At 54.6% G+C, this 25,671-nt stretch overlaps 3 protein-coding genes and 12 non-coding genes across 17 annotated transcripts; 5 read left to right on the forward strand and 10 right to left on the reverse strand.

Moving 5' to 3' along the window:
• Positions 1-1,063: 1,063 nt before the first annotated feature.
• On the reverse strand, positions 1,064-7,857 carry LOC134172351 (E3 ubiquitin-protein ligase TRIM7-like). 2 transcript variants are annotated; one of them, XM_062635423.1, is made up of 8 exons: positions 7,671-7,857; positions 6,257-6,683; positions 5,492-5,587; positions 4,556-4,786; positions 3,237-3,259; positions 2,955-3,070; positions 2,317-2,352; positions 1,064-1,694 (listed from the first exon to the last, which is right to left on the reverse strand). In XM_062635423.1, exons 1-8 carry the CDS (start codon positions 7,811-7,813, stop codon positions 1,180-1,182), a joined length of 1,587 nt encoding a protein of 528 aa, XP_062491407.1. In that variant the 5' UTR covers positions 7,814-7,857; the 3' UTR covers positions 1,064-1,179. The 2 variants fall into 2 exon arrangements, with proteins under 2 accessions (XP_062491407.1, XP_062491408.1); XM_062635424.1 differs by lacking the exon at positions 7,671-7,857 and adding an exon at positions 7,449-7,465 and having other exon boundaries at positions 6,257-6,696.
• Positions 7,858-9,804: 1,947 nt separating this feature from the next.
• TRNAK-CUU (transfer RNA lysine (anticodon CUU)) lies at positions 9,805-9,877 on the reverse strand. Its single transcript has one exon. It is a non-coding gene; the product is annotated as a tRNA-Lys (tRNA).
• Positions 9,878-11,162: 1,285 nt separating this feature from the next.
• Positions 11,163-11,235, reverse strand: TRNAK-CUU (transfer RNA lysine (anticodon CUU)). Its single transcript has one exon. It is a non-coding gene; the product is annotated as a tRNA-Lys (tRNA).
• A 301-nt stretch (positions 11,236-11,536) lies between these two features.
• TRNAE-CUC (transfer RNA glutamic acid (anticodon CUC)) lies at positions 11,537-11,608 on the reverse strand. The gene has a single exon. It is a non-coding gene; the product is annotated as a tRNA-Glu (tRNA).
• Positions 11,609-13,031: 1,423 nt separating this feature from the next.
• TRNAV-AAC (transfer RNA valine (anticodon AAC)) lies at positions 13,032-13,104 on the reverse strand. The gene has a single exon. It is a non-coding gene; the product is annotated as a tRNA-Val (tRNA).
• Positions 13,105-13,603: 499 nt separating this feature from the next.
• Positions 13,604-13,676, reverse strand: TRNAV-CAC (transfer RNA valine (anticodon CAC)). Its single transcript has one exon. It is a non-coding gene; the product is annotated as a tRNA-Val (tRNA).
• Positions 13,677-13,925: 249 nt separating this feature from the next.
• TRNAE-UUC (transfer RNA glutamic acid (anticodon UUC)) lies at positions 13,926-13,997 on the reverse strand. The gene has a single exon. It is a non-coding gene; the product is annotated as a tRNA-Glu (tRNA).
• A 231-nt stretch (positions 13,998-14,228) lies between these two features.
• TRNAE-UUC (transfer RNA glutamic acid (anticodon UUC)) lies at positions 14,229-14,300 on the forward strand. The gene has a single exon. It is a non-coding gene; the product is annotated as a tRNA-Glu (tRNA).
• Positions 14,301-14,673: 373 nt separating this feature from the next.
• Positions 14,674-14,746, reverse strand: TRNAV-CAC (transfer RNA valine (anticodon CAC)). Its single transcript has one exon. It is a non-coding gene; the product is annotated as a tRNA-Val (tRNA).
• Positions 14,747-15,020: 274 nt separating this feature from the next.
• TRNAK-CUU (transfer RNA lysine (anticodon CUU)) lies at positions 15,021-15,093 on the forward strand. Its single transcript has one exon. It is a non-coding gene; the product is annotated as a tRNA-Lys (tRNA).
• A 175-nt stretch (positions 15,094-15,268) lies between these two features.
• On the forward strand, positions 15,269-15,376 carry TRNAL-CAA (transfer RNA leucine (anticodon CAA)). The gene is made up of 2 exons: positions 15,269-15,306; positions 15,331-15,376. It is a non-coding gene; the product is annotated as a tRNA-Leu (tRNA).
• A 381-nt stretch (positions 15,377-15,757) lies between these two features.
• Positions 15,758-15,830, forward strand: TRNAV-CAC (transfer RNA valine (anticodon CAC)). Its single transcript has one exon. It is a non-coding gene; the product is annotated as a tRNA-Val (tRNA).
• A 277-nt stretch (positions 15,831-16,107) lies between these two features.
• Positions 16,108-16,179, reverse strand: TRNAE-CUC (transfer RNA glutamic acid (anticodon CUC)). Its single transcript has one exon. It is a non-coding gene; the product is annotated as a tRNA-Glu (tRNA).
• Positions 16,180-16,877: 698 nt separating this feature from the next.
• Positions 16,878-21,457, reverse strand: LOC134172355 (E3 ubiquitin-protein ligase TRIM39-like). The gene is made up of 6 exons (XM_062635431.1): positions 20,725-21,457; positions 20,146-20,241; positions 19,352-19,582; positions 18,802-18,824; positions 18,285-18,400; positions 16,878-17,761 (listed from the first exon to the last, which is right to left on the reverse strand). The coding sequence occupies exons 1-6, from the start codon at positions 21,133-21,135 to the stop codon at positions 17,247-17,249; spliced, it is 1,392 nt and encodes a 463-aa protein (XP_062491415.1). The 5' UTR covers positions 21,136-21,457; the 3' UTR covers positions 16,878-17,246.
• A 692-nt stretch (positions 21,458-22,149) lies between these two features.
• LOC134172354 (zinc finger protein RFP-like) lies at positions 22,150-25,392 on the forward strand. 2 transcript variants are annotated; one of them, XM_062635429.1, is made up of 7 exons: positions 22,150-22,633; positions 22,975-23,070; positions 23,332-23,562; positions 23,720-23,742; positions 23,966-24,081; positions 24,162-24,191; positions 24,620-25,392. In XM_062635429.1, exons 1-7 carry the CDS (start codon positions 22,214-22,216, stop codon positions 25,135-25,137), a joined length of 1,434 nt encoding a protein of 477 aa, XP_062491413.1. In that variant the 5' UTR covers positions 22,150-22,213; the 3' UTR covers positions 25,138-25,392. The 2 variants fall into 2 exon arrangements, with proteins under 2 accessions (XP_062491413.1, XP_062491414.1); XM_062635430.1 differs by lacking the exon at positions 24,162-24,191.
• Positions 25,393-25,671: the final 279 nt, after the last annotated feature.

The following is a 25,671-nucleotide window of genomic DNA, read 5'->3' on the forward strand; positions in this document are numbered from 1 at the left end:
CTTGTGTACCTACCCCTCTGTAACACCAGAAACTGGGGTTCAGCCCCTACCCTGCACCCCTTGGCACCTCCAGCATCTTCCCTTTCTTTATTTGAGGAGGTTTGGCCAAATCACAGCGAGGAAAGCTCCATATTGCTGCTGCAATGACACAGGGGTGATGGCCATCCCTCCCCTCTAACGCTGTCTGAAGGTAAAGCTTGACTCAGGCTTGATCTTCAGCTTCCTCAGTCAGGGGAATATGCAGATGTTGGGTTTGTGCTTAACATAAACAGATGTGGGGGGAACAAACCGCCCCAGTATATATAAATGCCTTCACCCATATGTATCTATATACACACACATACATGCTTTCTCTTAAAGTCTTTCTTTACACTTAAATTCCAAGCAGGACAACCCTTCAACCCACACTTCTGATGTTCTCCAGCCTGTCAGCAGCTGGGAATAAGGAACAGGAGAAGACCAGTGCAGGTAGCACCTTCACGTTTTATTGCCAGCGCATGGGCTAGGAACAGACTGGGAGGCTCCTGTTGGTTGTAGGTTACTGGAAAAGGTTAAGAAACACAGAGAGGGCCCCAGAGAGGACACAGGAGCACCAGCGTCAGAAACGTGGCTCTTACTCATGTCCAGTGGGCAAACACACCTGAGCAACACGAACCTGTGCTGCTCCACAGGAAACCAAGCACCTCTCAGCCTTCCCCACAGCAGCAGCAATGCCTCCCTCCTGCCCTGCACAGGGAAATGAAGCACTGGAAGCTGATGGAGAGGGCAACAAAAAGCTCGCAGCATCTCTTCAACCCCATCTTGACTCTAAGACAGGTCAGATCTCGGTGGCCTTGGGTTTTAGACCGCCTGGGAGGGCTCAGACCTTCATATCAGCATCACAAAAATAGCCTTGGGAGCACATTATTATCCCAGATTTTAGGAGCAGCAGCTGGAATAAGTAACCAGGTACTCCCCTTCACTGGGGACCGACCTTCCCAGCAGGAGGAAGGAGGGAAGAAGCCAGAAACTCCAGTTGGAACACTCATAACCTCTCTCAGAGCCCAGCAAGAGGGGCTGCGATGGTTTCCCCTCCCTGCCTGGTTTCCCATCTCTCAGCTGAACTGGGCTGCTCGGCTCATTCCAGAGTCCCTTGTGCTCATCCAGTGAAGATCACGGAGCCGGGTCCTCGGGGAAGCCTCACGGGCACAGTTTGATGTAGGTGATGGTGGAGCAGACGGAGAAGAGCGGGAACACCTTCTCCTGGAAGGCCACGTTGAAGGTGAAGATGTGCTGCATGTTCTCGGCGTTGTAGAAGGAAACCTCTTCCCCTTCATAATCCAGGTAGACCCTGACCTTAGTGAGCTTCTGGCTGAGGCACAGCGGCGTGCGCTGGGGCGAGGTGACGGCCCAGTAGCGGCCTCCGTTCTGCTGCACTGCCCAGATCCCTTCTTCGGGGGAGAACTGCGTCAGCCCCTTCCTCCTGACGGACTCCTTGGCCACCCCGAAAGCCCACCCGTCCGAGGCGCCCACCTCCACCTCCCAGTAGTGTCTTCCCGACTGGAAGCCCGTGGTGGCCAGCACGCGCGAGTTCGTGTCGAACCTCTTGGGGTTGTCGGGCAGCTCCTGCTTCCTGCAGCCCATCCGCACGCTCTTGAGGTCGGCGGAGAGGATGAGGAGGTGGTTTGCGGAGTCGGGATCCAGGGTCAGGTCCTCTGTTGGTGACAGCAGGGACAGGGGTAACTCAGTGAGAATGGGGACAGGGAAAAGCCTGAGCTGGGGGGGTGAAGCACTTCCCAACCTCAAGCACCACATCCCAACCTCAACAACTGCTCCTCTTCAGCTCCCCGGGCAGCCTGTGGGGAAGGAAAGCCAAGTTTCAACGTTGGCTTGGCTCGGAGGTGCTTGAGAGGCCTCCTCTCGCCATTGACTCTGCAGGAAGCCTGAGGCTTCCAGGTACTATAAGAGGACTCGTTTTAGGTGCTAACAAACGTGCTCCTTCTCCCTAGAGGTGGGTGAGGAAGGTCCCACTTAAAGGGATGGGATGAGCATCCGCCTCACCCTTTTCACATCCTCACCATCAGGTAAAGGTGAAGGGCAACACAGCAAAGCAAATTGTGGTAAATGAGGACCAAGAGCTGGTTCAGGACGCCCTAAAGGGAGACCCACAACTGCCTTTGCACATCACGGGGAGAGAAGAAATGAACCCAAAAGAGGAAACCTCTTGTCCTCTGGTTTTATCCTTCTTTCCTCACCCCTCTCTTTGGCTTTGCTAAACACAGCCCCAGTTTAGCATCTTTGCTCCGGGGCGCTGTGGTTGAAAGTTTTTCCCTTTACCTTTTTCACCTCGTCCCAGCTCATCTCGCAGGTTGTCTGCAAGGAAAAGACAAAACAAGGCAATGGTGACACCAAGAGAGCACAACCCCCCCCCGTTCAGGCACCTTTACACACATCAAAGCACTAGCAGGGGAGGTGGCAGGCAGTGAGAGCTGAGGATGGGGCAACACCAGCTCCCGCAATGGGGAAATTCCTGCTAAATAAAGGTCAGTTTGTGTAAGCTTTAAATAACGGAAGCTTCCGGACATGAGGAGAAGGCAGGGTTTGGTTAAACCTCATTTACCCTGCCCTGATTCCTCCCCGAATCCCCCAGCAACATCTTGTGGCCTTGCAGCGCTACTGCAAGGGGTTGCCTTGGGAATCCCGGCCTCCAGCCATCCAAGGTGTGAAAACTGGAGGCTATTGCGCTGAAAATGATGGGTCGGGATCGGTTTTCCCTCTTTAACAAACTCTTGGGCTGTCAGCACATCTCCTGCTCATGCACATCCCCAGAAGCCCTTTCCAACAGGATCTATCCTCCTATTCCAGTGCTGTGGTCAGGGACCTTGAGGCATCCCCAGCATCCCCAGCGCTCCTCATCCCTTATCCCAACGGCTGGAAAAGGTCTGTTTCAAACACCCGGGCTCCTCTCCATGTACCTCTGAACTTCTTCAGGACCTTCTCAAGGACGACGGTCTTGAGGGAGAAGTTGCAGATGTGCATCTTCATGTCCGTGCACACGGGCACAGGCTTCTGGCACTTCACGTTGTCACTCCTGCAAAGGGAGAAGGGAAAGCAATAAGGAAATCATTCCTATTCCCCTGTTTCATTCCCATCTGTAGCTGACAGTGCCTTCCTCTGGCATCTGCACTGCAAGCACTGACCTCCAAACAGTGTTGGGAGGGGGGAAAACATGAAAGGGGGGCAAGAGAGCTCCATACCTGCTTATGATGCTCATTACATCCTAGAAAGGAAGAAGAGAGACCGGGTGAAATCCTTGTGCAATATGTGCTACATCTCCCCATTAAACCCAGCTGAGACATTCATCCTTTATGGCTGCAACAATAAGCATGGATCCGTGCCTCAGATCTTTGCTTCCAGCTTTGGAAGGCCATGGTCCCTCCAAATCTCACTTCTGGGGGGGACCAAGCCTTCCAAATAGTGCTATATACAAACAGTGCAGCTTTGTGCCCATAGTATCATGATGTGGCTTAGTTTGGGAGGTGCAAAACCCATAAACCACAGTGAGAACATTGGACGTGACTCAAAGCAGAGCCCAGGGAGTGGAAAAGGGCCCTGGAGCTGAATGAGGTTTTCCAGCATGGGCTTTAAAAGCCGAAGCTCCTGCATTGCTCCAGGTCAGGGCTGTGAGCAACGGCAGCAGCCGAGCAAAGACCACGTGGAACCAGCTTTCACCCATGGCCAAGCCCTGAAACCATCTGCAAATGTTGACAGAGCTGCCTCGGAGGGAGTTTAACCCCATAGGGATCAATGCGGGCACCAGAACAATCAACACATGGCCACTTAAAAGATCCCTATTGGCCTTTTGCCATGGGGCTGGGGACAGGACTACTTGGTTCTGGGATGGGCAGCTCAGGTTTGCTTTCCAAGCCCCACTTCAGCTGCAAAGGGGAGTTTGGGTAACAAGGAGGGGCTGGATGGGCTCCAGCTTCTTTCTTTGCAGTGCAATCAATACCTGGAGCCCATCTGCTCCCTCCCTCATACTTTCCAGCTTGGTTAATGGCTCATCTGGACTTGAAACCCAGCTCTGCTTTCAGGGTCTGGCCAAGCCCCTGCAGCCAGGACTGTAAAACCTGGCGAGGAGCCTTGTCCTGCTGAGCCCAGCTCCATGTGCTCCATATTCCAGCTCCATTCCAAGCCTGGAGGAGCGGACATTGATGAGTTTGCAAGGCCTGTGGCCAGCTCACAAAGGAGGTGCTTGCTTTAAGAAACTATTTGTGGGGGCCTAATTCAGCTTTCAACACCTCGAAATGGGAATTTATAGGTGCTCGAAAGGTCCAACGTCATGGAAGAAAATTGGGTTAGAAGCTATTGGATACGAAGAGCACATCCAGGATGCCCCTGAGCCAGAGCTGCTGTGTGTTCTTCATGGTGCATCCCAGACATTGCTCATTGAAGATGGGGGGAATAAGCACATTTATCCCCAAAATACCTCTAACAGGACCCAGAACCACGTTAACAGGGATGGAGAAAGGCCTTTCCTCAGCCCTGGAGGCTCATATCAGAGCCAGACCCTCACCTTGAGGAACTCGAGCGTGGGCTGCTGGATCTTCTCCTCCAGCTCCGTGATGAGCTTGTTGAGGAGCGTGATCTCCTTGGAGAGGTCGGTGATGTTCTCGTTCTGCCTCTTGGCGATGTTCTTCTCCATCTTCTCCAGCTGCCCCAGCAGGAGATGCTCCTGGTCGTGCAGGAACTGCCGCAGGCGCTCGAACTCCGAGAGCAGCTTCTGCCGCTCGCTCGCGATGGTTTCCTGGTCAGCAAACACAGCGAGATGAAGGGGGTCAGGCTGGTGCAGTGATTTGGGTGGGGATGGGGCACCCACCGGCGTCATTGCATGGGGGGCTGCGTGATGGATGGGGATGGAGAGCAAAGGCCACAAACAGCCATCGCAGCTGCATCCCCACAGCCTTCTCTGCAGGGAAGAGGCACCAGGCCATGTCTGGGGCAGCAGATCTTAGGTGGGTTTTCTCTCCTACACTAGGCACAGGCTTCCTTTACCTGCCTTTATCTCTCTTTATCTGCCTTTATCTTGGTGGGGAGTTAATCAGCACTTAAAGCACAGGTGAGGATCAGAGACCAAGAGGTTTCCTTAGCCCCTGTCATCACCTGCTGGTCCCACCACCCAAACTGGGAGAAGGGGCTGTGTAGAGGAACCCACTTGGAATCATTCCCTGGAGGCATCTCTATTCTCATGTAAACCCCAGCTCCTGCCTCCCTGTGACCTGTTCCTTATCTCTGCCCCCACCCAGCTCCTCCTTGTGCTGTCATCACAGAGAGACCTACAACCTCCTCCGAGACCAAGCCCCAGGCCCTCAGAACCAGACCCTCACACCCTGCCCTTTGTGCCACGTGTGGCACTACAGCTCATGGCAGGAGGATGTTGCTTCAAACCCTTCCAAATGGAATAACCACCCAGCCTCGACCTTCCTCCCCACCGCCGGCTATGGGCACCCACCAGGAGCTCCTGGGTTTTCTTGTCATCGTTCACTTTGAACTCCAGCAGCTCCTGCCTCTCCTTTTTCAGGAAATCCAAGCGGCCCTGGATTTTCTCCTGGGAACAGAGAAAGAAGAGGCTGTTTCTGGGGTTCCTTCCTTTCCTTCGCTGCGTTATCCACCCTGCTGTGCTCTTTACAGCTGTGCAAGGACAAGAGGGATTGCAAGGGAAACACAGGGTGCAGGCCCTGGCTCGGCTCAGCTCAGACACCCACATTTGAACCCCAAGCACCGGCACAAGCTCCCACACATGCAGCAGACACAGAAAGGAGACCGAGGATGCCAGCGCAGGATACAGGCGCTGCTCTCATCGCCTGCTGCCTCCCCCGCCTTCGCTCCTGGCACAAGCAAACCTCAGCCCCGTTTTAACCGACTCGGATTCATCTTTGGATGCTCGCCCAGCCCCAGAATAGACGTGAGTGTTTGCTGCGTCAGGTGCTGCCCTGCTGATAAGGTGGGTGCCCGCAGGTTGTGTTTGAGGCTTGGCCCGAGCCCAGTGCTGCTGAGCAGGAGCTTGCATGGAGGAAACCCTCTCACAGCCTCCTGGTTGCCCTGTGTTTGATCCCAAGCTGCAGGGATTGCGTGAGCGCACGGCAGGAGGGAGGTTTTCCAGGGCTTTGGAAAGCCAGACTGCATCGAGCGGCTCTGAACCCCGGGAAGATTGAGCATCGTGTACACAAGAGCACGGAGCCGGCTGCGTGGAGAGGCAGCGGGGACAGACACGCACCTTGTACTCCTCGGATGCCTCGTCGACGGGCACGACGGCGTGCGGGCGATGCTCACGGGACCGGTCGCACACCACGCAGATGGTTCTCCGGTCGTCCTTGCAGTAGAGCTTCAGCGCTTCCCGGTGCTTCCCGCAGAGCCCGTCCTCCTCCGCGCCCTTGGCCCCGCGCAGCGTGAACTGGCTGATGATCTCGGACATGTTCGCCAGCTGCCGGTTGGGGCGGAAGCTCTTGTGCTGGAAAACCTCCCTGCACTGCGGGCAGGGGAAGTCCATCTCCAGCTCCCTCCAGCTCTTGATGATGCAGGCCCGGCAGAAGTTGTGCCCGCACTCGATGGACACGGGGTCCTTGAAGAACTCCAGGCACACGGAGCAAGTGGCTTCATCCTGGAGGTTGCCGGGCAGGAACACCGCGGCCATGGCCTCCTTCCTGCAGGCAAGGACTGGTTGCGGCAGGGCTGCACCAGGAACATGAATGCCTGGCATCCAGCCCCCTGTGGGCGTTCCTCTTCCAGGAACGAGCCTCCGAGGTCACTTCTGCTGTATCTGGTTTCTTTAAACCGGTGCTAAAGACCCCACCATTGGGGACAGCACGGCGATGGAGGGGATAACAAGCAGGAACGCATCCTGCCCTCTGCTCCCTCGCAAATCCCAGGCTCCCCCTGTCCTTTCTGGCCGGTTTGGGTGTCATTTGGGATACAGCCACCAGGTCTGGCTCCTGCTGCTTTTTTGGCTGACCTGGTGCTAAATGCAAGCTCGGAGCCCTGTTTAGCAGTTGCTCCAGGCTTTGGTCCAGGTGACCATCTGAGCTCCCATTAGAGACCCACTTTGCCCTCAATGCTTCAGCCGGGGACTTGGATGCCTTGGTTGAGCCCCAGGGCTCAACAGGGGCCATAAAAAGCAACAGGAGAAAGGGAATACACAAGGATGCAAAGTCCATATATCAAGATGGAGCTGGGGGGGGGGGGAAGGGGTCTTCCCAAATCGCATTTCTCTGCAGCCCACCATTTCCACCATTGTGGAAAAACCCACCTCTCTTCTCATATACATCAATATATGTTTATACACACACACACCACTCCTTATAGAAGGGGAATTGCTTTCTCTCTCACCTTCCATTTTTCCTCACCTGTAAGCAAACACAAACTACGCATTTTCCCCAGGTCATCCATGCATTTTTCACCATGGAAACAACTGGGTGCAAAAGGACGAGGTGGTGGCCTATGAGCTGGAGAGAAACCCACACCCTACCCAGGGATGCTGAAACAGCAGGGAAAGAGAATGAGGCACCTCCACAGGAGGAATGGGCAATGGGAAAAGCAGAAGAACAAAGTGGGGATAGGATAAAGAGGACAGACAGCCCCGGGACACCCGGACAAGTGCATCCCATAGCCCCCCCATTGCTGACCCCACATACCTGGGAGCAGAGGCATAGGACAGGGGCATCCTCCCAAACCGTCCCACCTTCTGTGTGGAGAAGGTGCTGGTGGGGGGCCCGAGCCGGGAGGTTGAGGGCTCCCAGCGGGATGCAGCCCACGGAGCCCGGGATGCTTCCGACATCTCGGTGCTGCTGCAGCTCCTGCTCCTCCCCAGCCCGCGGTGGCTGCACTTGTCCCCTGTGTCACATCCCCCCCTCCCCGTTCCCATCTCACTTACCAGGCCTCGCCCTCCCCCATTGCATCTATCCTGGGCACCCTCCGGCCTCCTTCCCTCCTCCTCCTCCTCCCATGGGCTCTTCTCCCCTCTCCTGTGCCAGGCGCTTTTCCTTGCCCGGAGCATGGATAACGTTTCCAGCACCTCCCTCCACCTGTCCCCAAGCCCAGACCCTCTCCAATGCCCCGTCTCCCATTCCACGGGGCTCCAGGACCGAAGCTTTTCCTCCCTTCTCCAAAGCCATCAATGAATGGTTTGTATCCCAGCTCATATTCGGGGCAAAGAAGGGCAGAAACATCACCTGCAGGACAAATTGCACTGACCACAGGTGGCTTTGGGTAAGGAGAGGTTGGGACATCCAAAACAGCAGGGAAAGGGGGGAAATACAAGGAAAATACAACCTTAAACGTGTTTCTTTGCACAAGTGAAATAAACACCTATTAAATACACACATCCCTTATTTCTTTTGGCTTCCCTTATGCAAAGTTCCCAGCAATGAAAATCCCAGCCCTGCACTGCAGGAAAACGAATGGGAAGCAAAGTGGGAGGAAGCACCTTGGCTTGCCCTTGGGGGTTGAGCTGCAGGATTATGTTCAGGGGCCACGAGCTGCTTCCAGACCACCAGGAATGCTGAGTCTGGAGAGCTGGGAATAGGAGAAGGGAAGCACACAAGAGCCAGGCCCAGCCGCTGGTTATAACCTGCAGGTTTATTGCTCGAGCTGGAAAAGCCAAGGCCAGATACACAGAGAGGATCCCACCATCCGGATGCGGGGTGGGAATCCTTTGGGATCAGCTGGAGAGCTCATAGCATTGAACTGGCCACACCACGCTGCCCCAGGCTAGTCTGTGGGGTCCTCATCCCACTCCTCATTACAGAGGTCGGTCTCGCAGCAGGAATACCGGGATGTCAGGCGGGATTCCGCATCAGATGCCCGTTCCCGGCCACAGTTCATGGCAGAGGTGCAGCCTTGCTGGTAGTAAAGGGTCACCTTCCCTGGGAGAGGGGCTGTGATTAGAGGGGAGCAGCATCGAGCTAACACAAACCAGGGGTGGGCTTCAAGGCCAGGCTGGACCTTGGGCCAAGCTGCCCCAGTGGAAGGTGGAACTGGGTGAGCTTTAAGATCCCTTCCCACCCGAACCAGTCAATGACAACATCCATCCCGCGAGCCCTTTTAGCTCCCCAAAGACAAGCACAACCCGCCCTGACCAAAGGAAAGGGGTGGCTTTGGGCCCACGTCGTACCCAGGGAGGTTTTGATGATGGCACATTTCTCCCTCCGCTCACAGGTCGTTTCATTCGCGCCCCGGAAGCACCCCACGAAGGGGATCTTGTACTTGCAGACCTTGCATTGAAGAGCCTCAACTGCAGCAGACAGAGAAGAGGGGATGAAATTGGGCTCCATTCTGCAGAGCTGGGGGGCGGCTCAAACACCCCTACAATGAGATGAGGAGACCCCAGAGGAGATGTGGAGCTCACCAGGGAAGGGACCAAGTGTCCCCTTCACTCACAGAATAAGAGCCCAGTGATGCCCCCCTCTACAGAGCAAGAGCCCAATGATGCCCCCCTCCACTTACCAACCCCAATGCACAGAGCAAGGGTCAACCCCACGAAGAGCACCTTCATCTTGGGAAAAGGGATGGATCCTGGTCTCCCAGTACAGCGTTACCTATGGATGAGAATGGCTCGGGTGCTTTGTTAATCCCTGTAATGAGTTTCCTCGGTGATTAGCCTTTAGAAGGGAGGGAAACCAAGCAGGCCCTCAGGGAACAGAGGTTTGTGATGCCCTTTCTGAGGCAAAATTAGTAGAGATACATCCTAAGATGCCTCCACCTCTTGCTTAGACACAGCACCAGTGTCTTGCCCCCAGACCCAGGCAGACTGGGGCAAATGAAAACAAACGCCCAACGTGGGGCTCGAACCCACGACCCTGAGATTAAGAGTCTCATGCTCTACCGACTGAGCTAGCCGGGCTCCCAAAAAGCCCCATTTCCACCGTTTTTCTCCCCAAAAGGGTCCATCTCATGCTGATTCAGCAAAAACCCCAGACATTTATGGGTATAGAAACAGGGGGATTCGAATGAATGGGAGGTTTTGGGGTGTGTTGGGATGGTGCCAGGAGACACAAACCAAATCCCAAAGAGAAGGTCCCTTACCAGGCTCTGCTTCCCCTCCGTGGTCCAAGCTCCCCCCAGCTCCTGTCCCTGCTGCCTTTATCCCTCCTCAGGGCCGAGCCAGGACCTGAACGACCCCAGAGGCACCGGGGGCCATTGTTTGGTGGGAACAATGGAGCTGCCCGCACCTGGGCAAACACGGCTCCTCCATGGACATGGCCTCATCCATCACATGGGCCAGGCCAAGGCTCCTTGACCTCCCCTTGTGCAGAGGAACCGGTGCCCAGCGTCTTGTGGAGGGGTGAAGCTCCGTGGTTATGGCCTTAGCTGATGGACAGGACCCTAAGAAACCTGCCTGCTCGCTTCCAAGTCCTTTGGCTTCACCTGCACCAACCCAACCCAGTGTTACTGCAGCTGCTCTTGTGCTGGCAGCACTGATACCTGCATGTCCTCAAGCATGAAGCTCAGCTCCAGGCAGCCAAAACCAAACAAGAGGAGGAGGTTCCCTGAGGGCTGGGTCCCTGCCAGAGTTCAATGCACATCCTGGTCTGGATAACCTGGGGAGAAGAACGGTGTAATGCTTGCCCAGGCCAAAGCTGAGCTTGTTCTCACTGGAGCACTGTTCACCTTGCTCTTACACGAGGTGTAGAGCAAAAGGCTTTGGTCTAAACCACAAAGGATGACAAAATAGGGTATTACATTAACGTTTTTAGAAGTGTTGTGCCCTAAACCAAAGAATGGGGATTTCCTGGGACTTATCAGGCACTTTGTGAGCAGGTTACACCTTGCTGCTCATCTGGGGCTGGATTTTGCTCCTCTTTATCACCCAGTTCTAGTCTGGAGAGGTTTACAAGGCTCAAAGACTGCATAAAGCAATCATAAATAGCATAATGCCGGGGGCTGAGATGAGAGCAGGTCGGAATCACTCTGCAGTGTTAGAGGTTGAAGGAGAATTTAAAACAAATGACGGAAAGGGCAAAGAAGAAGGCAGTTAAAAGGGCATCTTTCCACCTTTCAAAGCTAAAGGAAGCCCACCTCGACTCCTGTATGCCACTGGGTTTGTCGGGATACAACCCTCATTACCCATGGTGCTGCATCCTTTGTGACACAGCCCTAAAACTTTTGCCAAGAAGGAAAAAAGCAGCCGCCCAACGTGGGGCTCGAACCCACGACCCTGAGATTAAGAGTCTCATGCTCTACCGACTGAGCTAGTCGGGCGCTGGGACAGCAGGTGATGGCGCAGCCTCTGAGCTGCGACCCGGGTGCCCCCAGCGCGGTGGAGGGGGAGGTTGGGACCGGGGCGTCTCCGGAGGGAAAAGGCTGCGGGAAAAGCTCCATCCCGGCAGGGCTGGGTTATTCCTCCAGCTGTGCCAAGTACCATCCGGCCACACTCGGCACCCGGGAGCGCTCTGGGGCTGGACAGCGGGGAAAGGAGTGTTTGTGCGTGGGGATGCGGGTTATGCGCATTGCACAGCGAATTAAAACCGAACTTACAGAAAGGAACACCCAAAAAACACCTTTCCCTGACCGGGAATCGAACCCGGGCCGCGGCGGTGAGAGCGCCGAATCCTAACCACTAGACCACCAGGGAGCTGCAGCGCTTCCTTTTAACCCCCGGTGTAATGCGAGGTGGGGAGGGGGAGTTCAGCTCAGTGCATTCAACTGGGTGGAAAACACCCCAGAAGACCCCAATTCCTCCGCTTCTTGGGTGGGATTGAAGGGTGTAAAGGAGCAGAGTACAGGCACCTCTGCATAAAACACATGCAGAGCTGTGGATGGTGATGCTGCTACAAGGGGATCAGTCTGACCCTTGGGGTTCATGAGAATTTTCTGGGTTTTCCTGGTTTTTAGGCACCTTTCACATGTTTAAGCACAGTTCAGGAAATCCACAGGCTCTTTCTCCAACCAGTGCTCACGGATCTCTGAAGCTTATAGAAGAATGGAAACATGAAGAGCAATGAGCTCTGACAGCAGCTACACAGTTCCTACACCAGCGGGTTATGCTCAGAGGGTTAACTGAGTGTGGAGCCTGAGATTTTGGCTGCTATTCTAGGTCACGTCCCAAGAACAAATAACTCCATGCAGGAGCAGGAATGCATGACTGCAGAGACTCCCCCTCCACGCAGGCTTATTGATTGCAGCTCATTCGTGGGATGGATGAATGCAGAACGTGTTGGGGGGAAGGGAGCAAACTTATTGCTTGGTTTGGAGCAAAGCAGGATGAGCTCTTTGGGTAAAACATGCAGGACTGGAGCTGAACAATGAAGCTAAGAAACACCTAAGGGAAAGCAATAGCAGAGTCCCAGAAACAAAACCAATGTCATGCAGGGACAGGAACAAGTTGCTCATCATCATACAGCAAAAGAACCTTTCCTTGCTTGGCAGATAACCCCCATCACCGGATAATTCCCACCCCAGGAAAGGGCCGGCAGGGTTGAAGGCAAGCCAGGAATGCAGCCCATGGGGTGGATCAGTCATGGTCATACGTAGATGTTCCTGAAAAACAGCCTAAAAAAGATAAATGCTCCAGGGCTGAGCTTAAATAGAGCCGCTGAGGCATGGGTGGCGGGGTGGGGTCCGAGGTGGGACAATTAATGCTCATTAGTGCCCTCAATTGGTCTTTCCACATGAGATAAAGGGGCAGTGGGAGCAGGGGTATCCTTTTGTGTGAGCTCGGGCAGCGACATCATGGGCTCTTCTATAGGGATCTACGGGGATCTTCTATAGAGGTCTTCTTTATCCCTAGCTAGGCTGGTGGTGGGAAAAGATGAGATATGCTGAGGCAGCAGGGGTAAATGCAAATTATTCCTCCCTATCCACATGGAAAACAAACAGTGAAAGATTATGGGTGTAAAAGAAGAGATGGAGCAGCCATCACATCCCATCCACTGGTCTCCGGCTCAAACCCTCCCCCCAAATAGCCATTAAATTATATCTGCAGGAGTACATCACCGTCTGTATAAGCAAGTTGCGGAGAGAGGTAGAAAAGAGGGTAGAAAAAAACCTAAGATTAGTGTTTCTGCCTGGTTTCGAACCAGGGACCTTTCGCGTGTTAGGCGAACGTGATAACCACTACACTACAGAAACCTGGGGACAGTCGGCCGGGGGCTCGTCTTCGTGGGAATTCAGGGCAAAAGTTGTTTCATGGAATTTTCCCCTTTCCCAGGGATGTTTCCCACATCCTTTTGCCCCTTTTTTCCTTCTTCTGCTTTCCTCCCCCTCCTTGTCTTCCAAGACCACCAACCACAAGAACCTATCCTTCTCCCTTTGCCAACACCGACCTGGGCCACCCTTCGTGATGTCTTGAGGGTGGTCAAAGCAATGGACATAACCAAGGGAGACCAAACTATGCTACTTTCGATAGCCAGAGAGAATTTCCGCATTAAAACTGCTTTTTAAGGAAGCAAGCACACCATGAACATGCCCCAAAAGCAGTAGGAATCTCCAGCTATTGCTTTGCAAGGGGCAGAGACAAGGTCCCTCCTCCAGCTGGCCAAACCAGAGCTAAATAACACTCCGTTGTCACTGTCCCTACACTGAATGACCCAAATGCTGTGAGATAGGGAAAAGAAACCCATAAAAATGATGTTTCTGCCCGGTTTCGAACCGGGGACCTTTCGCGTGTGAGGCGAACGTGATAACCACTACACTACAGAAACGAGGTGTGAGGTGGCGGCGGTGACCCACTGGTGACAGGATGACCCAGGTCTCTCTTTCCACGTTCTCCCACTCCTTTTCTAAGGAAATTCCCCTCAAATTTGCTGTTAGCGTTAGAAAATGAGTATTTTTTGCGGACATGCACACTGAGAAGGACGAGCTTTTGTTCGGGATGAGCCAGAAAAGTCCTGCGGGACCCCGAGGAGGAAAAATAGCGTGTTTCAAACAAAATATGCTATTATAGAGCAACTTTCCCTGACCGGGAATCGAACCCGGGCCACGGCGGTGAAAGCGCCGGATCCTAGCCACTAGACCACCAGGGAGCGCTGGAAATGCATCTTCCCAACGGTTTTAATTAAATTTCATAGGTTTTAATTTTTTTTGTTATATCTAATGAATTTTTGCTAAGTTTGATTAATTCCGAGGACAGAAAAAAGCGGCTCCTGTTGGGCTGTTGGGAGGCGGCAGCGTTGGGGCGGCGGAATGGGATTTGGGGGCTGTTGAATGTGCACAGATAACTGATAGGATTGATAAAGTACGCATTAAAAGCCAGTTCCCTGGTGGTCTAGTGGCTAGGATTCGGCGCTTTCACCGCCGCGGCCCGGGTTCGATTCCCGGTCAGGGAAAAAGGGCTTTAATTTTTCTATAATTCAGTTGAATTTAGAAAATCCCTCCTGCGTCTGATGGATTTCTGTTTTTTTTTTTCTTTTTGTTTTTTTTTTTTTTCCCTAGAAAAAGGCAATTCCAGATCCATGGAAATTAAACCAGATGAGCTATTTCTGCAAGAATAATATTCCTGTCGCCTGGTGGGACTTATCAGTGTGTCCCCATGGAAAATATTAATGCATCGACTAAATTAAATCAAATCAAATCCAATTCCCTTCTGCAACGTGTGCTTTCTATAGAGATTTTTCCCAAGCGCTGCCATTCCAGAATTTGGGGGAATATTGGTCTATAAAATTCATGAAGAGGAGGAAAAAGGCATGTTTACTTAGAGGCTGTTTCTGCCCGGTTTCGAACCGGGGACCTTTCACGTGTGAGGCGAACGTGATAGCCACTACACTACAGAAACCAACCACGAGCCCCTCTCCCCCCGCCCGCATCCTCATCCTTAACCCCAGTTGGGTACCAATACGTGCGTGGAACAAAGAAATAATAACAGTAAAGGAGTTTTCCTAAGGAATTCACACGGAATTCCGCCTTCTGCTGCTTGGCTATTATTTACGCAAGCGGGAAGCATTTCGCAGCATTTAATTTCTCTCCTGAGGTGTTTTTTCCCACTCCCATAGGGACTGACACCTCCCGAATCCCGCATCAAAATGAGGCCAGAATAGAGGCTTGCATGTGCCCGGCTAGCTCAGTCGGTAGAGCATGAGACTCTTAATCTCAGGGTCGTGGGTTCGAGCCCCACGTTGGGCGGTTATTTCTTTTCCCACCCCCACGATTCAAAGTCAATTCAAACACTTCCCGACTTCTCGGTGCTCCCTCTCTGACAGTCACCATAAAACCCCAAAAGGAAAAGAAACCTGCAACTTAATAAGCACTTAGGTTTTTAACATCGCTATATTCCCTTTTCCAACCTATGCTCGTTGCCGTCAGGATGGCCGAGTGGTCTAAGGCGCCAGACTCAAGGCTTTGCCTTCCCGCACTTGGGAATTCTGGTCTCCGTGTGGAGGCGTGGGTTCAAATCCCACTCCTGACAGCTGGAGTTTTGTTTTTTTTTTCCTATAACCCCATCATTTTCCCCTTCGCGCCACTGCTTCCGTCAGAAGTCACCTCAGGAGTGGGTCATTATACCCCCAAAATATTAAGTACATGTTTTCTCCCACCGTGGAGTGGGAAACACGCAAAAAGGGATATTTTCGCTTAATTTTGGCAGAATTCAGACCTTTCTTTCTTGCACTTCTCGGTGGTTAAACCGCTGGTTTTCCTAAAATCAGCCAAAGAGCTTCCGAAATAAGGTGGGTTTGGGAGTGTCCGCTGAAGGAGGCTGTTGTTGGGGCTCGGACCTCGACCCTTGCAGGACTATGTGAGGGCAGGGTGCGGGCAGGGCTCGGGCAGCGCAGGAAATGGCGTTGTCAGGGTTTCTGTAGTGTAGTGGTTATCACGTTCGCCTCACACGCGAAAGGTCCCCGGTTCGAAACCGGGCAGAAACACTCTATTTTCCCTCAACACCTCCCCCCCCCCCCCCCTTTGTTTTTTTTTCTGGGGGTATTGGGTTTTATTATTAACAACTTTTCTCTTTTTCCCCGAAAATACCGTCTTGCTAACTTCTCCCGCGTTTTTGCACGGTTTGGAAAAACACTTCTCGCTCTCTACCCATATTAAACAAAACTTCTAAATAGCAAACAGCACCTAGAAAACTATAAAGACTCACCGCTAAATAAAGGCATTTTCCCAAAACCGGCGTCTAGAATGGGGAGAAAAAGCATCTTCCCTGACCGGGAATCGAACCCGGGCCGCGGCGGTGAGAGCGCCGAATCCTAACCACTAGACCACCAGGGAGGCCACGCACAGCTCGTTGCACACTGAACATCTCGGCCAGGACCGATTCCTGCAGTTCTTTGCCCCGTTTATTTTCGGTTCTTTGCCCCGTTTATTTTCGGTCCTTTGCCCCTGTCCCCTCTCCTCAGCCCCACATGGGCGCAGCTCAAGCAGAAGGGGTGTCCCAGCAGCCAGCCCACAGCTTTCCTTCAGGGAATGGGGCATTTCACAGCCACTCAATGATCAGATTCACCCATATCCCGGTGGCTTTGGATGGGAAGCCAGCAAGGACCACCCCTTACATGCAGCTTGTTACTGGGAACCAGTTTGGAGCTGCTCATCCCTGGGGCACCCCACCTCGCTGTTGCATGCCGAGAAGCTCCGGCTCTGCTGCTCCCGCTGTGAATCCTCCTGCATATGCAAAGGGAACGAGCAGACCTGCTCCATCCATGCAAACACGGTGCTTGTGGCCGTGCAGCAGCTTCCAGAGGGGTTTGCATGCACCGGGGTGTGTGGAGGCTGGCAAGAACGCCTTTATCATCTGCTGCTCCTTACAGCCAAGCTTCCAGAATGCCCTTTGGCTCCTCATTATGACTCAAGCCACTGGGAAACGGTCCCATGGTCACCCTCCATCCCCCTTGGCTCCTCCTTACAGCCCCATTCACCCACCGACAGCTCATCCCGGGGCTGCTGTTCAAGGAGAGGTTAAAGGCAGCTAAGCCTGAGGAAGGGTTTATTTCTCCATGCCAACATGAGCTCTCACCAGGGATGCAGGTACTCCTGGTGATTTAAAGTACCCTTCTATCAGATCAGACCTTGCCTATCTCATCCTTGAATTACATTGGAGAGGTGCGTGTGTGGCTCAGCTTGATCCCTGTCCTCCAACAGAGAGGTTTTGGAAGGGGTTTATGGGCACGGATGCACCAGCAGAGCAGGACAGGTTGTTTTGGGGAGCATAGCACCCCCCCGAGCCAACCGATGCTTCTTGTCGACATAAATGATGGAGGAAGGAGACTTTTCCATCCTTCACGCTCCCAGAATCCAGACCCCAGCGAGCTGCACTCAGGCGATGCTGTCCCATGGGGGCGTCATGGGGACAGCGTGAACTGGCAGCCCCTGCCCAGGCAGAGCAGGGGGAGGATTTTCTCCCCTGCAAAATCCGTCGGGGGGTGGCTGAAGATGGGAACCTCCTTACGAGAGTCAAAGAACGCCACCCTCCCCTCCTCGTAGTCCAGGTAAACCCCGATCACCGCGGGGGCAGCGGGCAGGGCGATGGGGATGGGGGGAGACGTGAGAGCCTGGGACTTGCTCCCACACTGCCCCACGGCCCAGATCCCCTCTCTGGGGTTGATGCTGATCCGCCCCTTCCTCCGCACCGACTCCTTGGCCACGCCGAGGGCCCAGACCTGCCCGTGCCCCAGCGCCACCTCCCAGTAGTGCCTCCCGGCCGTGAAACCTCCGCGGGCCAGGACGCAGCGGGAGGAGTCGAAGCGCTCGGGGTTGTCGGGCAGGGGCTGGCGGGTGCCCCCCCACTTCACGCTCTTGTGCTCCTCGCACAGCACCAGCCGCGGATGCGCCGTGTCCGGGTCCAGCGTCAGGGTAACTGCGGATGGAGCCAGGAGCAGCATCACCGCCGCGGCTCCGTCCCATGGGAATCCCCATCTTCCCCAACCCCCCGGCCCTTGGGATGCTTCAGCTCCCGGTTCCTGCTTGCTGGAGCAATTCAGGAAGGGGTTCATGCCCATGAGTAAGATGGGAAGAGTAGGAAAGCTGCACTGTTTTGGAGTAAAAGTAAGGCTTTGGAGCGTGGCCACCCGTGGGTTTCCCATTGCTCTCCCTTTTTGATCTTCCCACATGGAAATATTTGCGATGTTCACCTTTGAGAGGTGATTTCCAAAGGCAATGCCAACCCTGCATGAGCATCCCAACACTTACTGTACCCCCAGAGGCAAACCTGCCCTCTCCCACCCCAGTAAGTGCCTCTTGCTGTGCTGACACAGCCACAGCTCTGCAGGGCCTGTTGGAAGCATCTCTCCGTGGCACTTCTATGTAGCCGAGATCTCCTCCTTCAGACCCGCTGCAGACAGACCAACCCCAGCCTCACCCCCTCCCCGTCCTCTCTGTACCTTTACATTTCATCAGTATCTCCTTGAGGGCAATGCTTTTCGGATGGGGAGTGCTGGGTTTCTGCCCCAGCTCAGGCGATGCCTCTGCTGGCTCCTGGGCTCCAGCCTTCTCAAGCCTGGAGAGAAGGAAGACCTTCCTGAGAACATCCCTTTGCTCATAATGGCCATTGTGACTCACTTTCATCTGGGGGTTCCTTTAAAGCAACAAGGACTAGAACGAAGGCTTGGTCCTAGGTCCTTAGGGTTTAAACATCGATGGGTTTTGTGGCCTCACAAGGGCAGGGAGGGATAACTCAGCCCTGCAGGGGCAGGTAGTTCTGCTGCAGCTGAGCTGGAGGTTCCGTCATCCCGATACCTTCCCCTGATCTTCAGCACCTTTTGCAGGGTCCTAGTTGTCTCCTGTATGTCTATATGGTCCCTAGCACACAGGGGTCACAGTTGTTGGGGTTCTGGAGCCCATCAGTGTCACCACCACAGAGATAAAGGACATTAACATCACCAGAAAGGAGCCACAAACCTGCTCAAGATGTTGTTGCTGTCCTGCAAAGGAAGGATGAGAAAAGGAGCATTAGATCAGAGCAAAGCCTGGCTTCAAGCAGCAAGCAGCTACCACAGGGCTCTGGGGTGACCTCAAGGCTCTGCTCTGTTTAAATGGTGGGTCTAAAATGAGCCCTACAGCACTTACAGACCTGCTGGGCATGAGGTGAGGCTGTGGCAGCATCATTTAATGAGGTTTTAGACATTAAGCAGAGCCTGGAGCTCAGGGAGTTTCATGACAGCCTAAAGGTGAGGTGAGTGACTCTTGTTCCTCCACTGCATGTGAAGCAACCCAGACAACGTTTTGGATGTGCACATCTACAACCATGTGGATGAACCCATCCCCATTGAAGCAGGCAGGGATATAAACAGGGATGTGAAACATTCACGGGGGCAGTTGGGCCGTGCTGCGAACATGGAAGAAAATCTATTAAACCCCCAGAGAGCTTGGAAAGATGTGTCCTTAAAGGAGCATTTAGACTGCTCTGAGCCCTGCGCTGCGGCACCAATGGGGCTCAGGCCTTCCTCACCTGCAGGAGCTCGCACGGTGGCTGCTGACTCTTCTCCTCCAGCTCACGGATCTGCTCACTGATGGAGGCAACCTCCCCCAGGAGCCTCCCGATGCTCTCCTCCTGCTTCCTCACGATGCCCTGGTCCAGCTCGGCCAGTCGCTCCAGGAGGAGGCGCTCCTGAGCCGCCACGAACCGCTGCAGCTCCTTGGCTTGGGATGCAACCTTCCGCCGCGCCGCTTCCACTTGTTCCTGCAGGGAACACATGCAAGGATGGGGCAGGGGAACCCCAATGGAGATGGGTTGTGGGTGACTTGGAGCCCGGAGCCCGCTCCAAGGCACGGGGATCACGAAAACGCTTCTGTTTGCCTTTTCCAGGCTTCTTTCTGGCTTCCCTTTGCCAGAAACTTCTAAGACTTCCATTTCCCATGGACTATAATCCCTGCCCCTGAATGCTTTGAGCAATAAAGGAAGGGACACATAAACAGTTGGGGAAAGGGAAACTGAGGCAAAGGAGAGGCCATAGGGTGATTCCCATTTCCTGCAGGAATTAGGAGGGGGAATGTGGGAACGTGTTCCTCTTGTGAGGTAACTGAGGAAGAAGATGCAAAATAACCTGGGAAAACCCAACACGTGCTCCCAGCCTGCATGCAGCAGGGATATGGGGAGAATGGGAGCGTGTTTGACCTGCCCTGGGGACAGGCAACAGCCACTGACCAATGGAGAGGACATTCCTGGGCCGTGGCACATCTGGTGTCTTCTCATCTGTCACCGTGGCCAGAGGGACAACCAAAAGAGAAGGGATGGATACTCACAAGGAGGTCCAGGCTTTTCTCTTCCTCGGCCTTTTTCAGCCCCAGCAGCTTTTCTCTCCTGTCCTTCAGGACCTGCACATGAGCCTGGAGTTTCTCCTGAGTGGAGAAGAAACACCTTGGTGGTGCATTTCCTCCCTGTAGCTGGTCCATCCCTCTGCCCCCATCCCACCTATCCAGGTTTATCTCTTACAAACTCAGATTCTTCCCTGCTTAATAACATCGAACCATGGAATGGTTTGGGTTGAAGAGACCTTAAGATCGCACAGTTCCAACCCCCTGCCATGGGCAGGGACACCTTCCACTAGAGCAGGTTGCTCCAAGCCCAGTCCAGCCTGGCCTCAAACGCTGCCAGGGATGGTTCACCCAGACCTTCTCTATTCAACTCAGTCCACTGTCCCATCGCACTCAGAGTGAAGAGCTTCCTTATCTCCAACCTGAACTTCCCCTTGTTTAAGTTTAAACCCATCACCCCTTGTCCTATTGCTACAAGGGGTAATCCTCAAGCAGAGCAACCCATGGGGCATCTCCCTTGACCTTGGTCCCCTTCTCCTGCCCATGTCATGCACAGACACTCCCCACCTTGTGCTCCTCGGCAGCCTCCTCGATGGGGACCACGCTGTGGCCGCGGTGCACCTGGGACTCCCTGCACACGAGGCAGATGGGGCTCTGCTCCTCCTCGCAGAAGAGCTTCAGGGCCTCCTGGTGCTCGTGGCACAGCCGGTGCCCAGCTCTGCCCGCCTGCAGGCTCAGCCTCCGCGCCACCGCGATCAGCGTCGCCAGCTCCCTGTTGGGTCTCAGGTTCCTCTGCGGCGCCGTCTCCCGGCACTGAGGGCAGGAGAAGCTCCCGTCGGATCCCTCCCAGCAGCGGGTGATGCAGGCCCGGCAGAAGTTGTGTCCGCAGTGGATGGAGACGGGGTCCTGGAAGAGGCCCCGGCAGATGGAGCAGGAGGCTTCATCGTGGAAGCTCTGGGCAGGGCTGGCTGCAGCCATGGGCTCGGTGGTGGGGATGATGGGACAGGTTTCACTTCCTGCCCCAGCGGTGCCTCTGGCCCCAAGGGAGGTGAATGTGAGCAGAGGAGCAGCTGCAGTGCTGAGGGGCAATGGGTCTTCTCTGGGATGGGGAATGAAGGGAGAACTCCCCTTTCCCTGGGGGAAAGAGGTTCAATGGAGAACAAACATCATTTCCTGGGTTGTAATCCCACCCTTCACTCCTTGCCACTGCCAGCAACTCCTTCCTGCGTGTGTATGTGCAGCTATAACCACTTATTGCTGCTTTCAGTTCTCCTTTCAAGCAGGATGCTGCTGCTTCTCTCATGGTTCAGGGCTGAGCCTTGAGTCGCTGATCACGCACCCTCTTAGCAATGTTAATGTGAAGGTGCCTTTTGTGCATCCTGGCTCCCCTGCAAAGCTGTAGCAACGACACAGGACTTTGCACAGTGCTGAGGCTGGGCAACGAAGTGACACATCTGAGAACATCCGCTGTTAGCTGTGTGCATGAGCACCCACACTGAAACCTGGGGCTCAGCATCATGCTCGAGGCTTCTTTTATTGCTTAACCTGGAGCTAAAGGTTGATGTAGATTAATGGGATGTGCAGAGGGGCTGGTGTTGGGATTGATCCCCCCCCCAGGCTGTGTCTGCCCTTTGCACTGAGGATGCTGCTTTGTCCCCTGCTCTTCTTCCTGCTGCAGCAACACACCTTTTCCATGGATGCTCTTCCCCATCTTTTCCATTGCTCTTTGTCACCTTTACCACACAGAGCCCCTTCCCCACATCCTCTTTGCTCCCAAGCCCGGCCCTTTTCCACGATGTGGGTCTGCCCCTCAGACAGGGTTCCCTTTCCCTGTCCTTCGTCCTGCCCGGAGGTGGGTACAGACCATGGGGAGCAGGGATCGCTCGAGAGATGCTGCCAAGAGCCGTCACCAGCTCCCCCCCCATCCCAGCCAAGCTCCGCTCTGGCTCTGCCCCCCCCCGGGGGTGGGGGAGGCGGAAGGGAAACGCCTTTCCCTTGCTCGAAGGCAAACGAAAGCAGCCTCTGCCTGAGAGCTCTCATCGGGGGGGGGGACCCGATGTCTGCCCCGAGCCCCTCCACGGCGCTCCCCAGCGAAGCCTCCTGCCCCATCTGCCTCGAGTACTTCCGCGACCCGGTCTCCATCCACTGCGGACACAACTTCTGCCGCGTCTGCATCTCCCGCTGCTGGGAATGGTCCACGGCGCCTTTCTCCTGCCCGCGGTGTCGGGAGACGGCACCGGAGAGGACGCTGCATCCCAGCCGGGAGCTGGCGCGGGTGCTGGAGGCGGCGCGGAGGCTGAGCGCGCAGGCGGCCGAGGGGGACACGGGACAAGGGGAACGATGCGAGAGGCACCAGGAACCTCTCAAGCTCTTCTGCGAAGACGATGGAACCTTTATCTGTGTGATCTGCAGGGAGTCCCGCGCACACCGGTCACACAGGACGCTCCCCGCGCAGGATGCTGTCCAGGGATACAAGGTACAGTGAGGCTTTTCCCACCCACCAGCACCATCAGGGCTTGATGCTCCTATAGCAGCACATTACCACCAGGCTGTGGAACATCTTGCCCTCACTCAGGGCTGTGCTGTGGGGGCAGAACTCTTGTGTTCCCCCCTCTATGCTTCCCACACAGCCTGTTTCAGAATGACAGCGCAGGGCATGCACCAGTGCTTCTGCTCTCTCAGTTCTCATCTGGTGCTCCAGGGATGGAGGGCTGAGGTCTCAACTTCCCTTCTGTGCAATTCAAGTCTCTGGAGCTGACCACAGTGCAATCCCCTTTTTGGGTAGCCGAATCTCCAGAGACCTTTTTCCTTCCCTAGGGACAAATCCAGGCCCGTCTGCAAGCCCTGAAGGAAGAGAAAGACAAACTCCTGGGGGTGCGAGAGGTTGAGATGAGGAGGAACTGGGAATACTTGGTAAGGGGGGTTTGAATGTCAGGCTCTGGCTTTAGGTGCGACACCATCCTGCTGGGGCTGGGGTCCTGCTCCAGGTTCCAAACCAAATGATGCATAATGGGCAGAGCCTGGAGATCTGCCAGGGACTCAACTGCTGCGTGCAGATCAAGAGATCTGTATAAAAGATACTTGGGATGGATGGGTGGGAGGATGGATGGATGGATGGATGGATGGATGGATAGAATCCCCTTCCCTTTTCCTTCCCTTATCCCCTCCTCACAGGAGAAGACCACAGCCGAGCGCCAGAGGGTCCTATCCAAGCTGGAAGGGCTGCGGCTCTTCCTGGAGGACCATGCTCAGCATCTGCTGGCTCAGCTGGGAGACCTGGAGCGGGACATTGAGAAGCTGCAGGAAGAAAATGTCACCAGCCTGACAAAGGAGATCTCCCGCCTGGATTCCTTCATCCAAGAGATGGAGGAGAAGAGCCAGCAGCCGACAAATCAATTCCTGCAGGTGAGGAGCCAGGGGACCACTGTCTGGGTACCACCATCTGGGCCCCGTGATTCAGCCAAGCCCAAGCTGTGCCCTGCTCCACACTCTTGGTGCTTCAGGAGATGTTTTCCTCCTAAGAGCCATTCACTGAGCTTGCTCTTCCCTCTCTCCCTTCCAGGACATCAGAGGCACCTTGAGCAGGTATGGGGCTCCCCCAGCGTCTATTTGGGAGGGATTTAGACCTCGTGTTGGGCATCACTCAGAGGCTTTGTGGACAGATCCCTGAGCGCGGACTCTGAGCTCTACCCATGGTTGCCCATGCATCAGGTTTATCTAAGGCTGCACCAAAGTGTGCACAAAAGCCTTCTTGGCCTCTCTTTGTGGAGATGAATCCTTCCCCTCTTTGTCCCATCCTCCTTCCTAGGCTTGAAATGGAGAGCTTCCAGCAGCCCCCACTGCTGCTTGCAGAGCTGGAGAAGAGAATCAGCCATTTCAGGGACAGAAACACTGCTCTGGAGGAGACCCTGAGGAGCTTCCAAGGTGCGTGTGTGCCCTGAGCATGCAGAGCAGCCCTGTCTTCGTGTTACACCAACTCACGCCTCCTCTTCTCCCCTCCATAGACATCCTGATGTTCGAGCTGCCAGAAAAGAGTAAGTCCCCATCTCCTGAAGGTGAGGGAGTGGGAAGGGCCAAGGGAAGGCTGAGCCCAGCCTAGGATCCGTTCATCTGTGTCTGAACCAAGTGATGAATGGGAAGGGAGGAAAAACCCCCTAAAGAGTCAGGGAGTCCTCACCATAAGGTGCTGATGGGTTCTGTTCTCTCCATGGAGCTGCATGAGGACTGGCTCTAGCTGTCACATCGGGGTGGCCAGGGACCAAATGCACACTTTTGGCACAAAACACCCTGAAGGATGAGGGTCTCTTACTCATCTGCCCTCCAGCTTGTTCTTCCCTTGGGAAGCTGCTCCTGAGCCCTGTGGGATGGGGAAAGCAACCAGCACCTCCAATGATGGTGCTACATGGTCCCTGGGGCCATGGAATACTGGTTTTCTCTGATGCTCTATCTCTGCCCTTCACAGTGAAGGTGACCCTGGACCCATCCACAGCTCATCCCCAGCTCGTGGTGTCATCCGATGGGAGGAGTGTGAGGTGGGACAATGATGCCCACCAGGACCCATGTGCTGAGGGCTTGGGCACCGACCCCTGTGTCCTGGGCAGTGAGGGCATCACCGTGGGGAGATGCTGCTGGGAGGTGGAGGTGGCCCCCAGAGGCTCCTGGGCTGTCGGGGTGGCCACACAGTCCCTCAGGAGGAGGGAGGAGGCTGCTGAGGGCCCCGGGATGGAGCTCTGGTCCATGGGGCTCTGCGAGGGGCAGTTCTGGGCTCTCACCTCCCTCGAGCGCATCCCACTGTACCAGGTCCAGGTCCCCACCAGGGTCCAGGTCTCCCTGGACTATGACAGGGGTCAGGTGGCATTTTTTGATGCTGATAAGAGATCCCTGATCTTCACCTTCCCAGCAGCCTCCTTCAAAGGGGAGAGCATCCATCCCTGGTTCCTGGTGTGGGGTGAAGGGGCCCACATCACATTGTGCCCATGAGGCTCTCCCTTCCCACTCCAACACAAGCCTCCTGTCCCCAGTATCTCTAGTTCCAGCACTCTGGAGGTCTTAAATTGCCCTTTCCAGCCTCTGTTTCCATCCCCCATGATGCCAAAGGGATGAGCATCCCCATGGGTCAGTGTCCCAAGTGGTCACCCCCAAATCAGGGCATCAAATGAAGCCACAAAATCTCACACCAGCCTGGCTACTTCTCCCTCTTACGCTTTTAGATGAAGTAAAAGGACTTAGATGCTGTCTTGTTCTTCTCTGCCTGGTTATTTGCTGCTTCTGAATGTCAGGTTCTAGAGGGGGGTTTTGGTTAACTAAATCCCATTTGTGGTCTTCCCTTGCACAAAGCCTGCGAGTAGGCTGTGCCTGCACCCAGAAAGGCCAACAAGCCCCCTGCAGGTACATAAGGACATCCCATGTACCACTCTGCTCTACTGCTTGCTGCAGCCCTGACAAGAGGGGAAGACAAGGAGGGGAAAATCAGGTGCATTTTATTACTAATGTCCATCGTTAGTATCAAATGTG

Source organism: Pezoporus occidentalis, unplaced genomic scaffold, assembly GCF_034315485.1.
Source record: "Pezoporus occidentalis ecotype Australia unplaced genomic scaffold, CSIRO_AGI_Poc_V1 ctg452, whole genome shotgun sequence".
Taxonomy (NCBI): domain Eukaryota; kingdom Metazoa; phylum Chordata; class Aves; order Psittaciformes; family Psittacidae; genus Pezoporus; species Pezoporus occidentalis.

What these genes read in the sequence shown, in the direction of transcription:
- LOC134172351 (XM_062635423.1), bottom strand. Translation starts at nt 7,813, where the DNA reads ATGTCGGAAGCATCCCGGGCTCCGTGGGCTGCATCCCGCTGGGAGCCC. An exon ending in AGGCATCCGAGGAGTACAAG is followed by an intron (nt 5,588 to 6,256) that starts GTGCGTGTCTGT and finishes CTCTGTTCCCAG; the next exon opens with GAGAAAATCCAGGGCCGCTT. An exon ending in AGAAAACCCAGGAGCTCCTG is followed by an intron (nt 4,787 to 5,491) that starts GTGGGTGCCCAT and finishes TTTGCTGACCAG; the next exon opens with GAAACCATCGCGAGCGAGCG.
- LOC134172355 (XM_062635431.1), bottom strand. Translation starts at nt 21,135, where the DNA reads ATGGCTGCAGCCAGCCCTGCCCAGAGCTTCCACGATGAAGCCTCCTGC. An exon ending in CACCGTGCGAGCTCCTGCAG is followed by an intron (nt 18,825 to 19,351) that starts GTGAGGAAGGCC and finishes CTTCCTTTGCAG; the next exon opens with GACAGCAACAACATCTTGAG. An exon ending in GATACTGATGAAATGTAAAG is followed by an intron (nt 17,762 to 18,284) that starts GTACAGAGAGGA and finishes CTCCATCCGCAG; the next exon opens with TTACCCTGACGCTGGACCCG.
- LOC134172354 (XM_062635429.1), top strand. Translation starts at nt 22,214, where the DNA reads ATGTCTGCCCCGAGCCCCTCCACGGCGCTCCCCAGCGAAGCCTCCTGC. An exon ending in GGAGGAACTGGGAATACTTG is followed by an intron (nt 23,071 to 23,331) that starts GTAAGGGGGGTT and finishes CCCTCCTCACAG; the next exon opens with GAGAAGACCACAGCCGAGCG. An exon ending in GACCCTGAGGAGCTTCCAAG is followed by an intron (nt 24,082 to 24,161) that starts GTGCGTGTGTGC and finishes TCCCCTCCATAG; the next exon opens with ACATCCTGATGTTCGAGCTG.